This window comes from Pelophylax lessonae (assembly GCF_965119305.1).
Source record: "Pelophylax lessonae genome assembly, chromosome: 11".
Taxonomy (NCBI): Eukaryota; Metazoa; Chordata; class Amphibia; order Anura; family Ranidae; genus Pelophylax; species Pelophylax lessonae.
This window is the reverse complement of record NC_138778.1, coordinates 184,548,211-184,564,164: the sequence shown is the minus strand read 5'-3', so window position 1 is coordinate 184,564,164 and position 15,954 is coordinate 184,548,211. Positions and strand designations below refer to the sequence as shown.

Genomic DNA, 15,954 nt, shown 5'->3' with positions numbered 1-15,954 from the left:
CTGATCAATAAAATTGCAAGCAGCTGATGGCTGCGTCCTTCCCCCCTCCCTGCAGTATATGTAAACAAAGGGGCAGCGTCCTGGTAATGTCACTTACCTTATATGGGGCATACCCATTTTTAGCCAATTACATTGACTAAATACAGGCATTAGTCCATACAAGGACTCCCGTCTTTGTTTACGTGTACTGTAGAAAATGACCCCGCCCACAGCACATATAAACAAAGGGGCAGGATGCTGGTGATGTTGGTTCCTTTATATGGGACTGCCATATTGATTAAATACTGAGACAAACAGTGGCACCTCTAAGTGTAGACTTTATGCAACATGTTTAATGAATAAAATTATGCACTCACGTTAGTAAGCATATATTCATGCCCATAAAACAAGGTTCCAGTATGGAGAAGTGTACATCATCCGGTCATGGACATCCGTCCTGCTGGAGCCGAAATCCTTTTGCCGTGGCCGGCTTGTACGGCAAGGTTAGAACCAGGAAGTAGGCTCGGTGTATTTGTTTGATAGTGAGGCTTGGTGGATAGTCGAACCTGGATGATGTCATCTGCATGTGACGCGTTTCCGAGCGTGCTTGCTGCCCTCCCCCAGGCAGCAAGCATGCTCGGACAAACGTGAGTGCATCATTTTATTCATTAAACCTGTTGCATAAAGTCTACACTTAGAGGCGCCTCTGTTTGTCTTTGTTTTAGCCCTGTGGAACCCCTGGCTTTGGTTTCTGGATGGCTACCCTACATGGTGGACTTTTCTCCCCCTGTGCCATTAATGACTTTTAACTCCATGGACTTTTGGTTCGATATGTAATCAAGCGCCTGTTAACATTGTGTATTATTGATTAAATACTGGGATGTGTCCATCTAAGGGCACTGATGTCACCAGCATCCCCCCCCTTTGTTTACCTGTGCTACGGGCCAGGTCATTCCCTACAGCACATGTAAACAAAGGGGTGGGATGCTGGTGATGTTGGTTACTTTATATGGGACTGCCATATTGATTAAATACTGGGATGTGTCCATCTAAGGGCACTGATGTCACCAGCATCCCGCCCCTTTGTTTACATGTGCTACGGGCCTCTGTCCCAAACATCTCCTATATATTTGAAGTCTCTGACCTTCTCCTGCTGCATGTCTGCAGTCTCGGATAGCTTTCTGTAACATTTTTTTCCCGGAATATTATGTGTGGCCCTTTGGTGCTGTCAGGGACCACATTAAAACTGGAATTCCAGGCACCACCTGACTATTCTTAAAAAGCCCCCCCACCACCACCATCTATACTGACTAACCTGTGTAACAAAGGGCCGTATACTTACCTAATTTCAAGCTGTTCTGCTCACATGATCTCCCCTGTGTCAGCCAGCACTGGTTGCAGATCAGAGAATTGATAGCTGCACCAATGCCTGGTAATGCCTGGGAGCGGGACTTCACCCATAGGCTTCTATGGCCTATCCATTGTTGCCGCTCTCTCCTGTCCCCTGCAGCAGCTGGCTGACACAGGGAAGCCAGATCACATAACTGGACTAGAGCGGGCTGAAAATAGGTCAGTATATGGCTCTTTTTTACACAGAATAGGTATTTTTTTTTGGGGGGGGGGGGTCATTTTTAGGATTAGTTAGGTCTCGAAAGAGTTAACCACCACTGCCATAGAGTATGGGTTCTCAACCAGTGGCAAGATTGTGTCCCAAAGGTGTTCTTTTAAAGGTTCATGGGGTACTTTTGCTTGTTAAAGTACATTTATAGTAATAACTTGTACATGCAATTATCTGGTTTAATACTGGTCAGAGACAGCATTGTTTAAGTTGCTTAATGTCCTTTATAGTATATCATGTCTGCATTGTGGAGAAGTCACTTATTTTTTTCCACTGCTAATATTATTTTTGTTTTCTTCCAGAGACCTGGAATTCTTCCCGTAGCGCGGATGCCAGTGTCAGGCATGCCGATTGGTTCACCCATGATGCCAGGATATGGTGCAGGTTCTCCCATGAGGCCTGTAATGAACCCCATGTTGATTGAACCATTTAGAAAAAGACTTATGGCCCCACAAGGACATCCTTCTGTAGTCACCCAGAGGAGAGGGTAAGTTATACAGATTTTTTTTTTATTGTTCCATTTTATTAAAGTAGAACTATTGGCAGAACTTTTTTTTTTATTCATTTTTGGATGGAGCAAAGGAGGGTTATAACTCCTATTAGATTTTTTTCGCCATCTGTATCCCATTCTGGAGATTTCCCTTCACTTCCTGTCCCATAGCCAAACAGGAAGTGAGAAGAAATCTCTGCAAATCAAGGGAATTCCTTGGGGTCCTCACCCTCTCTACTCTATGCAAAAATAAGTAAAGTTTTGCCTTTAGTTATACTTTAAGCCCAATTGCCGCTTTTTTTTTTTTTTTTTTTTTAGTTTTGGATAGAGCAGAGAAGAACTAATATTTTGGTCAGGTTTTCAGCTCTGTCTGTTATTCCTGTAGTGAAGATTTTTCATCACTTCCTGTCCCTGAAAAGACAGTAAAAGAAATGGGTGGCACAGGAATACCCAGGATAGGAAAGCACAAGAGGCAATAAAAAATAAGTAATAGTCTACTAAAGGGGGGGATTTTTGTATGTGTTGGGGAGATTTCTTGTCACTTCCTGTCTGACAAGAGATCAGGGGAAAGGTCCCCTGCAGAAACACAGTGGATAGTAAAAACACGACAGGGGCTCTATCCCTTACCTGCTCTACCCAGAACAAAATAAAAATGTATGGCTGGAGTTCGGTCTTAATGTTTTCTGAAATGTTATAACACTGAATGATGTATGTCACCCAGCTTTATAAATGCTTAATGTAGTAAATGTTCTTTTTTTTTTGTTTTTTAGAATGAAGAGAAGGAAAATGGCTGACAAGGTTTTGCCCCAGAGGGTAAGCTACAGAGCAGTGCTGCTAAAATTAAAAGGATAGTTTTAGCTAATTTAAAATACAGTTGTGCTCAAAAGTTTGCATACACTGCGACAATGCCACAAAAAAGCCCGGTTACAATATGCCCCACAACGCCTTGACATGCCTCACCGGGCTTTTAGTGACATTGGCACAGTAAAGGCTTCTTACTGGCAACTTGACCATGCAGCTCATGTTTGTTCAAGTATTGTTGTATTGTGATCCTTGGAACAACCACACCATCTTTTTCCAGAGCAGCCTGTATTTCTCCTGAGGTTATCTGTGGGTTTATCCCTGTATCCTGAACAATTCTTCTGACAGTCGTGGCTGAAATCTTTCTTGGTCTACCTGATCTTGGCTTGGTATCAAGAGATCCCCACATTTTCCACTTCTTAAATAAATGATTGAACAGTACTGACTGGCATATTCAAGGGTTTGGATGTCTTTCTATTCTTTTCCTTCTTTATAAAGTTCCATTACCTTGTTACGAAGGTCTTTTGACAGTTCTTTTCTGCTCCCCCATGGCTCAGTTTCTAGCCTGCTCAGTGCATTCATGTGACTGCTAACAAACTCATTGACTATTTATACACAGACACTAATTGCAATTTAAAAAGTCACAGATGTGGGAAATGAAACTTTAATTGCCATTTCAGAGCCGGTTCACATAGGAGCGACCCGACTTGCCGGGGCGACCTGTGAAGTCGCGGTGCACAGCGCGCACCTTGACCTCGGAGCGGCATGCACAGACTTCATATCATTGAAGTCAATGAAGGTCGCTCCAGGTCGCCCCAAAGTAGTACAGGACCCTTTTTCTAAGTCGGAGCGACTTGTGTCGCTCCTATTAGAACGGGCCCTGTGCTAATCTATGGCAGGCGACCCACGGCGACTTGTCAGGCGCCTGACAAGTCACCCCAGTGTGAACCGGCTCTTAACCTGTGTGTGTCACCTTGTGTGTCTGTACCAAAGCCAAACATTCCAGGGTGTGTAAACTTTTGATCAGGGCCATTTGGGTGATTTCTGCTATCATGATTTAAAAAGTAGCCAAACAACTGCGTGATGATAAATGGCTTCATATGATCATCATGCTTAAATAAAAGACAGTTCTTTTTGCATGATCAGTCATATTTTCAATATCAATGTCAACATTTCACGATTTCTGCCGGGTATGCAAACTTTTAAACACAACTGTAAGATTTTTTTTAGATTAGTGCTGTTTCTCTTTCAATAAGTTTATAGTAAAGATTTTAACCACTTGCCAACCGTATAACTTAGATATAGGGAAGCAAAGTGGCACTATCGCGCCGGATCATGTGCCGTTATACACAGCGATTATATATCATGTGATTATACACAGCTGGAGCTGATCAGTGGGTACCACAGACTCGATGTTCACAGGCACCCGCCGATCCTTTGGTACAGGGGGAAAACGGCTATCTGCCTATGTAAACAAGGCAGATCACTAATCTGTCAGTACAGAAGGTATGAATCCTGTGTTTCTCTAAAGCAGGGACATGGATCCATGCCTTCCCCTAGTACAAGCCCTTCCCCCACAGTAAGAAAACAACAGCTAGGCACAGTTAATCCTTTGCTCGCCATTGATGTAAACCTCTTCCCAGCCAGTGTCATTAGTACAGTGACAGTGTATATTTTTTAGCACTGGTCACTATTAGTTTCACTGGCCCCCCAAAAGGTGTCAGTTAATGTCCGATTTGTCTGCCACAATATTGCAGTCCCACGATAAGTTGCTCATCACCGCCTTTACTAGCAAAAAAATAAATAAATAAAAACATCCCATAGTTTGTAGACGCTATAACTTTTTTACCAAAAAATATATAGCAGAATTCATATTGGCCTAAATTGATGACGAAATTAGATTTCTTCATTTTTTTTATAGGATAAGTTTGATAGCAGAAAGTAAAAAATATAAAAAATATTGCTTGTTTTTTTTTTTTTTATTTTATGGCGCAAAAAAATTAAAACTGCCCAGGTGATCAAATAGGAAAGCTCTATTTGTGGATAAAAAAGGACATAATTTTTTTTTTGGATACATCTTTGCACGACTTCGCAATTGTCACTTAAAGTAACGCAGTGCCGTATCGCAAAAAATGGCCTGGTAATAAAGGGGGCAAATCTTCCGGAGGGCAAGTGGTTAAAGCAGGGGTCTTCAAGCTATGACCCTCCAGTTGTTCAGGAACTACAATTCCCATCATGCCTAGTCATGTCTGTAAATATCAGAGTTTTACAATGCCTCATGGTGTGTGTAGTTCTGCAACAGCTGGAGGGCCGTACTTTGAGGATCAGTAGTGAAGGATACAACGTATAACTTTATAAAAGTATGTAGGTAAAATTGGAGTATCAGCAACTTACAAAACAGTAGTAATCATGCATCAAGTAGAAAAGGAGTAATCAAAGGCAGAGTACTAATTATACCAAAGTACATGTTACAAGTGCAAAAATGATTTAACAATGTATGTGAATACAAGAACTAAGTGCTAATAACAAAGTAATATGCGCTTATGAGTTAAATGCAATCATATTAGTTTTGCTATGTGGAGAACAAGAAATATATAGTCGGAGGCCTCCCCTGCAGGAAAAGATCAGTGCTGTTTCTTCCATTATAATCTATTGAGAGAGGCAGAATGATACAGTTCTGCTTCAGCTGGCTAATACTGTATATGCTTTAATAATTTATTGTCATTACAAAATGAGTTATCAATCTTTTAAAATTTTCAGCTTTTGTTAACTATAATACCTGTTGGTCCTGCCATCAGGGTATTTGTTCAAGCACTTCCTGTCAAGCGTTGACAACTCCAAATTGTGAATTGTCACCCTGTTATGTGCTATCTTGACAAAGACTACAAGAAGCTGCGCAGAAACACAAAGGCATGGTTCACTGTTGTCAGAAAGCTGGTCCAGAGCAATAATGTATAGCTGGCACTGGAGCAATTGCATTTGACAGCAGCTTATTTCTGACATTTGTTTTTGGTGCCATCACACTAGAAGCTGCAGCTTTAGTCTCCATTCACACTGGTACGACTTGTCAGGCGACTTGGTCAGCCTGACAAGTCACGCACCGTCGCGTCCCATAGTGTAGTATAGGAGCGACGCAAGTCGCTCCGACTTAGAAAAAGGGTCCTGTACTACTACGGGGCGACCTGGAGTGACTTGCATAGACATTCATTTTATGAACGCGACTTCACAGGTCGTCCCGAAGCCGGATCCGACATAGTGTGAACGGAGTCTTGTATTACACTTATTACACGCGGTTATATACTTTTTGGATTTGGCAGGAAGTGGCTGGAGATACTCGGCAGGACTGAGATACAAAACAAAAAATAAAAAGATGAAATAAAGTAAAACTTGGCATTTTTTTTTGTAAAACACAGGGGTTGATTTACTAGGGGAAATATACTGTTCACTTTAAAATTGCAGCTGGACTCTGCAAATAAATTTTTCCCCAGGGCTTAGTAAATGTGGTGAAGCTTCACTTTGTAAAGAATACCCAATCCTATGCAAGGAAAATGAAAAAAAAAAAAAACATTTTGCATGCGCATTATTTGATGGTGGAAGTCAGCAGAGCTTCACCTCATTTAGTAGGCTCTGAAGCAAATTCTCTTGCAGAGTGCAACTGCACTTGCACAGTCTATTTGACCTTAGTAAATCACCCCAACAGTGCTTTAGCAAACTAAATGTCATTCAGTTATGGTGTAGATCTATTTGAACCCTGGATCAGTTTTGCCTGATAATATGTAATGTTGTTTCAAGTTAATACACTAACGTTACATAACTTCTGTCTGTACAGATCCGAGAACTGGTCCCTGAGTCTCAGGCATACATGGACCTGTTGGCTTTTGAAAGAAAACTAGATCAGACAATAGCCAGGAAAAGGATGGAAATCCAGGATGCCATCAAAAAGCCCTTGACTGTAAGTACTTCCTGATATTGGGAATTCACCTAGGAATTTATAAGAAAAACAATTTTACTGGGAACAAACACATTCACTTACAACAATATGTATGCATATGTCTGCAAACAGTATGCAACAATAGTCAAATGGAACACATTGGACTGTTAAACTTCTAGTTCCCCAAATTTTTTTTATTCAGATTGCTTGGACACAAAGAGAAATCTTTAAATAATTAGAGGAGAATGCTATGTAAAGTGAAATCTAAATTTTGGGTGCTTTCCATGTATTACATTTCAAATGTAACCTATCTAAAAAGTGAGGTTTCTCTGGAGTACTACAGCATCTTTGTTTACCCAATGCTGTATTGTTTTCTCTTGCTTTTATACTGTGACATGTTCTTTGTAGTGCAATAAAAAAAATTGGCTGCAACTGCTCCTACAATGGGTCTGAAACGCACAGGGCTCACTTACAAGACATGTAGGTCAGGCAAGTGCTGGGACACCTTGCACTGCCACAAAGACATGGACACTGTACACTGCTAGAGTCAGTGAAAAGAGGGAGACATTCTAAATGACATCCTAAACATTCCCTTTAATAGAGATGAGGACAATAAATGTATTTGCAAAAGGGGCCTTTGCTGTCTTTATCCACGTTTTTGTTTTTTTCTTCTTAAAAACACATCATACACCTGTTCAAGTGTCAGAAATCCAGTGAGCTCCTCACTTCCTGTTGAAGCTAACAACACTACTTTTTCCTGTTTAACCACTTGCCTACAGTGCACTTTCACCCCCTTCCTGCCCTGACTGATTTTCAGCTTTCAGCGCTCTCACACTTTGAATGACAATTACTCAGTCATGCAACACTGTACCCATAAAAATTTGCGTTCTTTTTTTTTTTTACACAAATCGAGCTTTCTTTTGATGGTATTTAATCACTACTGGGTTTTTTATTTTTTGTGCTTTAAATAAAAAAAGACTGAAAATATTGTGAAAAAACGCATTTTTCTTTGTTTCTGTCATAAAATTTAGCAAATGAGTAATTTTTCTTCACAAATTTTGGCTAAAATTTATACTGCTACTTATCTTTGGTAAAAATAACCCAAATAAGTGTATATTATTTGGTCTTTGTGAAAGTTATAGAGTCCACAAGTTATGGTGCTATTCATTGAAAATTGATCACACTTGACCACACCTGATGTACTGAAGGCCTATCTCATTTTTGAGACACTAAAAAGTCAGGAAAGTACAAATACCCCCCAAATGACCCCTTTTTGGAAAGTAGACATTCCAAGGTATTTAATAAGGGGCATGGTGAGTTTTTTGAAGTTGTCATTTTTTCCCCACAACTCTTTGCAAAATGAAGATTTTTTTTTTTTTTTTTTTACAAATTGACGTATTAACAGGTTATTTCTCTCACACAGCATATGTATACTTGCAACTACACCCCAAAACACATTCTACTACTCCTCCTGAGTATGGCGATACCACATGTGTGAGACTTTTTCACAGCCTGGCCACATACAGAGGCCTAACATCCAAGTAGTACCGTCCGGCATGCTAGGAGCACAAATTACACATATAATTTCCTGACAACCTATCGTATTTTTGAAGGCCCTGGAGCACCAGGACAATGGAAACCCCCATAAAATGACCCCATTTTGGAAAGCAAACAGCCCAACGTATAATTTTTGAGGCATAATGAGTCTTTTGGATATGTGATTTTTTTCCACAAGTTTTTGGAAAATGTGGAAAGAAAATGAAAACACATTTTTTTTACACAAAGCTGTCCATTTATGCAATATTTCTAACACCTAGCATGTACATAGCAAAAATTGCACCCCAAAATACATTCTGCTATTCCTCCTGAGTATGGCGATACCACATGTGTAACACTTTTTCACAGCCTGGCCACATACATAGGCCTAACATCCAAGTAGCGCTTTACACAAAGTTGTCCATTTATCGCAAAAAAAAATCGCAAAAAGCGTATTTTGATTGGTTTGCGCAAAAGTTATTGCGTTTACTAACAAAGGGAAAGATTTTTGTCATTTTTGTTGTTTTTTTTTTTTTAACGCGTAATGGCGGCGATCTGCGATTTTTTTTGCGGTACTGCGACATTGCGGCGGACAGATCGGACCCTTGACTGACATTTTTGACACTTTTGGGGTTACCAGTGACATTTCTACAGTAATCAGTGCTATATATATGCACTGTTACTGTAAAAATACACTGGTAGTGAAGGGGTTAACTTTATTTGGGAGGGAGGGGCTGTGTGTGTCCCTAGGGGCGTGCTTTCTACTGTGATTGGCTGTGGCTTCAGCTGTAAGGACACTGATCAACGGATCTACATAGTAGATCCATGTGATCAGTGTCTTTGCATCGAGGAGAATGACAGGCAGCTTGTTTACACAAGCTGCCTGACATTCTCCCTCTCCCCCGCCGATCGCCGAGTGGCCGGCGGACATCGGGTCCGCTGGTCACACGCGCGGGGGGGTCCGTGACCACGCGGGAGCGGGAGCGCGCCTCCGGGGGCGCGCGCGCGCTCGCTCCCTAGACCCTCACAAGCAAGCAACGTAGCCCTACGTTAGTTTGCCTGTGAGGGGCTGACCGCCGACGTAGATAGTCGTGCGGCGGTCGGCAAGTGGTTAAGACTGGGCCTATTTTTGACACTTGGTGTTTACAAGCTAAAATCATTTTTTTTGCTAGAAAACTACTTGGAACCCCCAAACATTATATATTTTTTTTTAGCAGAGACCCTAGAGAATAAAATGTCAGTGACTGTTTACTACCGCCGGTGACAGCTGTGTTCCTACGGAACACTGTGCCACTGAAATGACCGCGCTGCGCGCTCCGGATCGCGCGTGCGCGGTCATCTCCCGGGCTCCGCTATTGTGATCGGCTATGTCATTGGAACACAGCCGATCACGTGGGAAACAGCCATGCCTATTGGCTGTTTCCCCCCTGCCGGTGACCGGCTGTGTCCCGGGGACACGCCGACACCGGCAGTGCACGGCGGCGCGCCCGCGATCGCGCGCCTGCCCTGCATTTCCTGCGGACGTCATATGACGCCCGCCCAGGATAATAGCCGCACCGTCCCGCCGTCATATGACGGCGGGCGGGCGGTAAGTGGTTAAGCTAACAATACTACTTCTTGTTGAATCGAACAACACTACTTCCCGAGGCGTAACTAGAATCTTCAGGGCCCCAGAGCAAGAAACCATGAAGGGCCCCCCTCCCCTTTCCATCCGAGCCCTTGGCCTCCAGTTCTGGGATGTCATCCATGGACGTCCTCCCAGAACCCTGCCTCCCACGTGCCCCCTAGGGTGCGCAAGCAGCACACTCTCTGACAGCTGTGTCCTTTGGACACAGCTGATCACGGATCACGGTAAAGGGGTAATCACAGCAGCCCTTTACCATGTGATCAGTTGATCACATGTAAACAGGCTTGCCAGTTATCGGCAGTCCTTTCCTCCCATGCTCTGTCTGTGTGAGGTAAGGAGAGCCATTAACTGGCAAGACGTCAGTACATTATTTACACTGATAAGCAGGGCACTGATCATTGCCCATCATTGCTCATTAATGCAGCTATCAGTGCTCAGCAATGCCACCTCTTAGTGCCAATCAGTGCCGTCTATCAGTGCCTGCAATCAGTGCCCAATAGTGCCACCTGTCAGTGCTCATCAATGCCTCCTATTAGTACCCCTCAGTGCTGCCTATCAGTGCATCCTCAGCAGGACTCTGAGCTGAAAGTGTCTCTCATACAGCCCAGGGCCTGCCCTGACAGTTCCCCCTCCCTACTCCCTCGCACGGATGGGAGAGGAGAGAGAGCCGATCTGGTCCTTTTCCTCCCGCCCCTCTCCTCCTGTGTGTGCACCGAGGGAAGTGTGAAAAATCAAATTAAGCTGCTTAGCTTCACACTTCCCATGGTGCGCACACAGGAGGAGAGGGGCGGGAGGAGAAGGAGCAGATCGGCTCTCTCCTCTACCATCCGTACAAGGGAGGGGGAACTATCATTTCAGGCTCTGAGACGCACAGACCTGTGGCAAGCAACCATCTAGGGGCCCTGACAGTGGCGAAATACCAGAGCCCAGTCGCAAGTGCGACCTTTGTGACCCTAGTAATTCTGCCACTGCTGAAATCTCAAGCAGCTTTGTCAGCCATAGCACATTTTTTTTCTGCTGGACAACAGAACACCTCTCCCACTCCTCATCTTCATAACATAACACAAGCTGCCATTGTGTTGTCAACTCACTACACACAGTTAGGAGCTCGCTGGATCCTGGCAGGATCGATTGCTTTTTTTTCCTGTACTTGCAATGTTTTAGAGATATTTAGGGGTTGATTTACTAAAGGCAAATTGACTGTTTACTTTGCAAAGTGCAGTTGCACTCTGCAAGAGCAGTTGCTCCAGAGCTTAGTAAATGAGCAAAAGCTCTGCTGACTTCCATCATCCAATTATGTGCAAGCAAAAATGCTGTTTTTTTATTTTCCTTGCATGTGATTGGGTATTCATTGAAAAGTGAAGCTTTAACTCATTACCTAAGCTCTAGAGCAGGGTTGTCAAACTCCATTTCATTGCGGGCCGCATCAGCATGATGGTTGCCCTCGAAGGGCCGGTTATATCTGTAGGATTAGATGTCCAGAGCCCCCCATGTCCTGGGGGGGGGGGGGGCAAAGAGGAGCCTTTCTACAGCTGCGCAGAGGAATGTGCAGGATCTGGCAAAGGAGTTCTGTCCTCTCTGCTGTTGACTACAGAGGCGAGGTGGGGGCAGAGACAAGGGGGGTGCCGCAGCTGCAGGAGAGGTGCGAGGGCCACATGAAATGGCCTGGAGGGCCGCATTCGGCCCGCGGGCCTTGTGTTTGACACCTGTGCTCTAGAGCAATTGCACTTGCAGAGTTGCAAATTGCACAGTCTAGTTGCCTTTAGTAAATCATCCCTACATGTGAAGAAATGTAGATTATGGCAGAGATGTACTGTATATTTTTGTTTAAACAGAGAATATTCAACAATCTGGAAAAAGAGTTCTGTTCAAACAAGTTTACAATCTAATCCATGTAATCACTTAAATGGTGACTATAGTCTAGCTGCCTGTAAAAAAAAAAAAAAAAAAAAAGGAGTTTCTTGCTGCTTTTTAAGCTTTGATGGAGAAGGCAGCATCTTGATGAAGCCTGGTTGATGTGCTCTGGTTTTAATTCTATTTTTACAAATCTGTCCCTTATCCTCATTATCCAAGACCAAAAGTGCGCTTTTGATCTGCCTGTTGTTTGAGAGGTTGTATAATTAGATGAAGTAATTGCAGATCTCACACTGCCTGAGACACGAGTTTCTGACAAAGAATTTCACTCTTTAGCAAAAGCGGAAGCTGAGGATATATATTTCCAACACATACACTCCCGGGAAACCTGAGGGAGATGAAGCAGAGAGAGTCAGTTCCTGGGAGCTGCGGGTTGAAGGAAAACTGCTGGATGATGTGAGTAAGATTGTAACATTGTAATGATTTTGACAATGTAAGAAACACTTTGGCCCTTATTCACACAACTAAGAGAAAAAAAGAAAGGTTGGGACTTTCAATGAGGCGTGTGACACAGCTGGTAGAATTGATACACAATGACACATTTATTGTTTCATAAATGTACATGTAAAAAGCATATATATAAACTAACGTGTAGCGCTTACAATAATATGTCAAAGTGAAACTTGAATCAGTGAAACCATAATTCTAAATAAGTACCAAGTCCAAAAAAGTTCATATATAAAAAAATGTGAAAAAACTTGTGCATAAAGGAGAACCACAAGTCCCAGCATGCAGATGAGAGTATCAATCCTCCACGACAGATGAGAAGAAGCCACCAGTGGAATAACACAAAAAGGGGAATGGCTGCTTACTGGAGGCTGTTGGCTATCCAAATGAATGGAAAAGCCAAAAAGCGCTTGTAAACAATGGTAGACCACCGGATATAGATCATCTGACACGGCTGCTCAGGTCAACTCACTGGAGGGCACATAGGGTGCCCTAGGTAGGAAAGCAAACGCCACAGCGTTCGTTTGCTTGAGCCGGCTTGGGGGCGTGGTCGTAGCGTCTGGTCCACGCCCCAAAGCCGGCTCAAGCAAACGAATATTAAACAATATTACGCTATGTGCTATTGTTACTTCCTCATGTATATGGACCCTATGTGCCCTCCTGTGAGTTGACCTGAGCAGCCGTGTCAGATGATCTATATCCGGTGGTCTACCATTGTTTACAAGCGCTTTTTGGCTTTTCCATTCATTTGGATAGCCAACCGCCTCTGGTAAGCAGCCATTCCCCTTTTTGTGTTATTCCACTGGTGGCTTCTTCTCATCTGTCATAGAGGATTGATACTCTCATCTGCATGCTGGGACTTGTGGTTTTCCTTTATGCACAAGTTTTTTCACATTTTTTTATATATGAACTTTTTTGGACTTGGTACTTATTTAGAATTATGGTTTCACTGATTCAAGTTCCACTTTGACATATTATTGTAAGCGCTACACATTTGTTTATATATTTGCTTTGGACTTTTTTCTATAGGTCTGTGAAAGCTGCTTACACACTTATACTTTATATCACCTTATCAAATTGTCATATTTGTAGCGCAGAAATTCCTTGTTTTTTTGTGACATGTAAAAACATAACAGGTTACAGAATTGAAAACTGTAAATGTGAACTGATGTTGGCCAAGTCCAATTTTCAACGTCACATTTGAGCTGAAATGCAAATTGTTTGGGGATGGGTTTTTCCTCCCCCTTCCTCTCCCCCCCCCCTTCCATTTATCAGACCATATTGGTATTTCTATATACATATATTTCTTGCAGATATGCATCATATGCCTGAGGAAGTTGAACACAGTCCACGAAACGCGTCAAGCCTGTTTGATGCAGTTATCATACTATCATGCATTTACAATCAAATCTTTCAATGGAATTTTGTGCAGGATTGGTTTTATTATAACCTGTATTTGGGAAATGCATATCAGCTCACATTAACAGTTTTCAATTCTGTAACGTGTTATGTTTTTCACATGTACCCTTATGAAATAATAAATGTGATGTTGTGTATCAATTCTACTAGCTGTGTCACACACCTAATTTTAAAGTCCCAACCTTCCTTTTTTTTTCTCCTAATTATGAACAGGAATAGAGGCGCATAGTTCACACGATCATGTGTTTCATTTAAAGTCCCACAACCCCCTTCTTTGTATACTTATTCACACAGCAGTAAAAAACGGGAGTTCACCTGATTCTGTTGCAACTTGCAAAACTTTGTTAATTAAGTTCTCCAAATGCTTTGCAAATGCCTGTTCTTCACAGGAATAGTATTTGATCTAGTACGCATAGTGCTTTTTTATCACATTGCTTCCATTTTGATTCTGTTGCAGCATCCAATATTTTGCCATTCAAATTTTGATTCAAATCAAGGGAAGCACACTGCAAATGCATTATGAATGCTTGTAAGGTGATTAGCCTGCCTTTGTGTAGCACTATGGCAAGGCTCCTCCATTGTTTTCCTTAAAAAAAAAAAAAAGCAGACATTCTAAGGGCTTCAAAAGGGCTTTCTAATGCTACTAAAGTGCTCCTAAATCATGTCTTAAATGTAAAACTAATGCTGTTTTGCATGTTTTGTGAGGCTTATTATTTTCAACTCCTGTGTAAACCTTAGGGCTTATGTGAATAAGCCATTACCGATCACAAACCAACAGTATCTAAAATTCTCTTACACTAATTCAGCTATGTTAGGAAAATTAGTACCAGGTTTTGGTGGGATGTAACTTGTCACTGTTCTAGCCTATAAAATATGTCCCTTATAGTAGAAATGGGACACAAAGCATAATAGGAATAGATAATAACAATATAAGTAGTGATGGGAGGGAAGATTACTCAAGGACACCAATTTTATAAGCAGTAGTATGGGCTGATCTGATTGGTCATTTTCAAAACTCAGAATTTCCTGGTCTATTCTAATAAATGGAGGAAAAACAAAATAAACAGAGAGAGCATCACCCTGGATGCAGCATCACCCTGGGTGCAGCATCACCCTGGGTGCAGATAAAAGAAGCGCTTTTCAGAACCGCCAGGATCGGGGTGGCCGCTGCCTCATGTAGGGGTGAACGGTCCAAGGGGATCCACTGCTTCACTCAAATAAGGACATTACAGCTTCCTGCTCTGATCTTGGGTGCAAGGAGCCCCACAGAGCCAGAGAATGGGACATTTCCATTAGACAGCGGCCATCCCAATTCTGGTGGGTCTGATAAACGCTTTGTTTATCTCCTAAATGTGAGTTGCCTACTGTTTGTAATGAAATTGTTGAGTTGTGATTCTGCACCCATAGTGGTGCTGTCTGTTTATTTTGTTTTTGCTGCAGAGATCTCTTCATATCTCCCAGGAGCTGTCTTCTGAATACTGCTTATGTTTATGATTCATTACCACTGTTGGATTTGAGTTTTACCAGCTTTGCCTTGTGGATTCAGCTTTTGCCCACTTCTTGCGCCATCTACATTTGTGTACTGTGACTTCTAAAAAATAGAGGAAAAAATGCTGGGAGGAGGAGGACACTAATCACATGACTTTGACAGGACATGTGACAGGTTTTTCCTTCTATCGGGATGTGTTTTCTGCAGTGTTAGGAAAGACATTGCAAGACATCTGAGACGCTCACAATTTTATGATTACAGCGTAAAAATTTCCTCCTATTCCTTTACCTCATGTAACCAACACAATTTACAGCCAAGGGAACTGAGTGATATTTGCATCTAAGGCTATACTTGTAGTAATGGGAAAGTTGGTGGATACTTTTACAATCCCCAGTTTACCCTAAACACAAAACTTTTTTCCTTCCTGCTTGAAAATGTAAACCATAACCGTTAATGTTCTTTTCTTGTATTGTGTTTTAAAATTATGGTTGCAAAAACCATAAAATGCAGGTGCATTTTGGGATGTCATGCAAATTATAGAAACCACTCTCCATTTTAAATGTGTTCTTTAACTGGCAAAATAATGTAAAATTCCCAAAAACCCCATTATTTTATAAAACAAAAATGTTATTCAGTTCAAGCAGCACTGGGCATTGGGCTACCTAGAGCCTAGGACCCCATTGATGTCATGCAGTCATGTTCC

General features: G+C 42.2%; 1 protein-coding gene across 1 annotated transcript in view; it reads left to right on the top strand.

Annotated features, from left to right (window-relative positions):
• The window catches only part of SMARCD2 (SWI/SNF related BAF chromatin remodeling complex subunit D2), a 109,985-nt gene that overhangs the window by 58,929 nt on the left and 35,102 nt on the right, over positions 1-15,954 (top strand). Inside the window, exons 2-5 of the mRNA XM_082272568.1 lie at positions 1,900-2,084; positions 2,858-2,900; positions 6,718-6,840; positions 12,173-12,292. Of these exons, the coding sequence (XP_082128694.1) occupies positions 1,900-2,084; positions 2,858-2,900; positions 6,718-6,840; positions 12,173-12,292 (471 nt within the window). The remainder of the gene's footprint in view (positions 1-1,899; positions 2,085-2,857; positions 2,901-6,717; positions 6,841-12,172; positions 12,293-15,954) is intronic.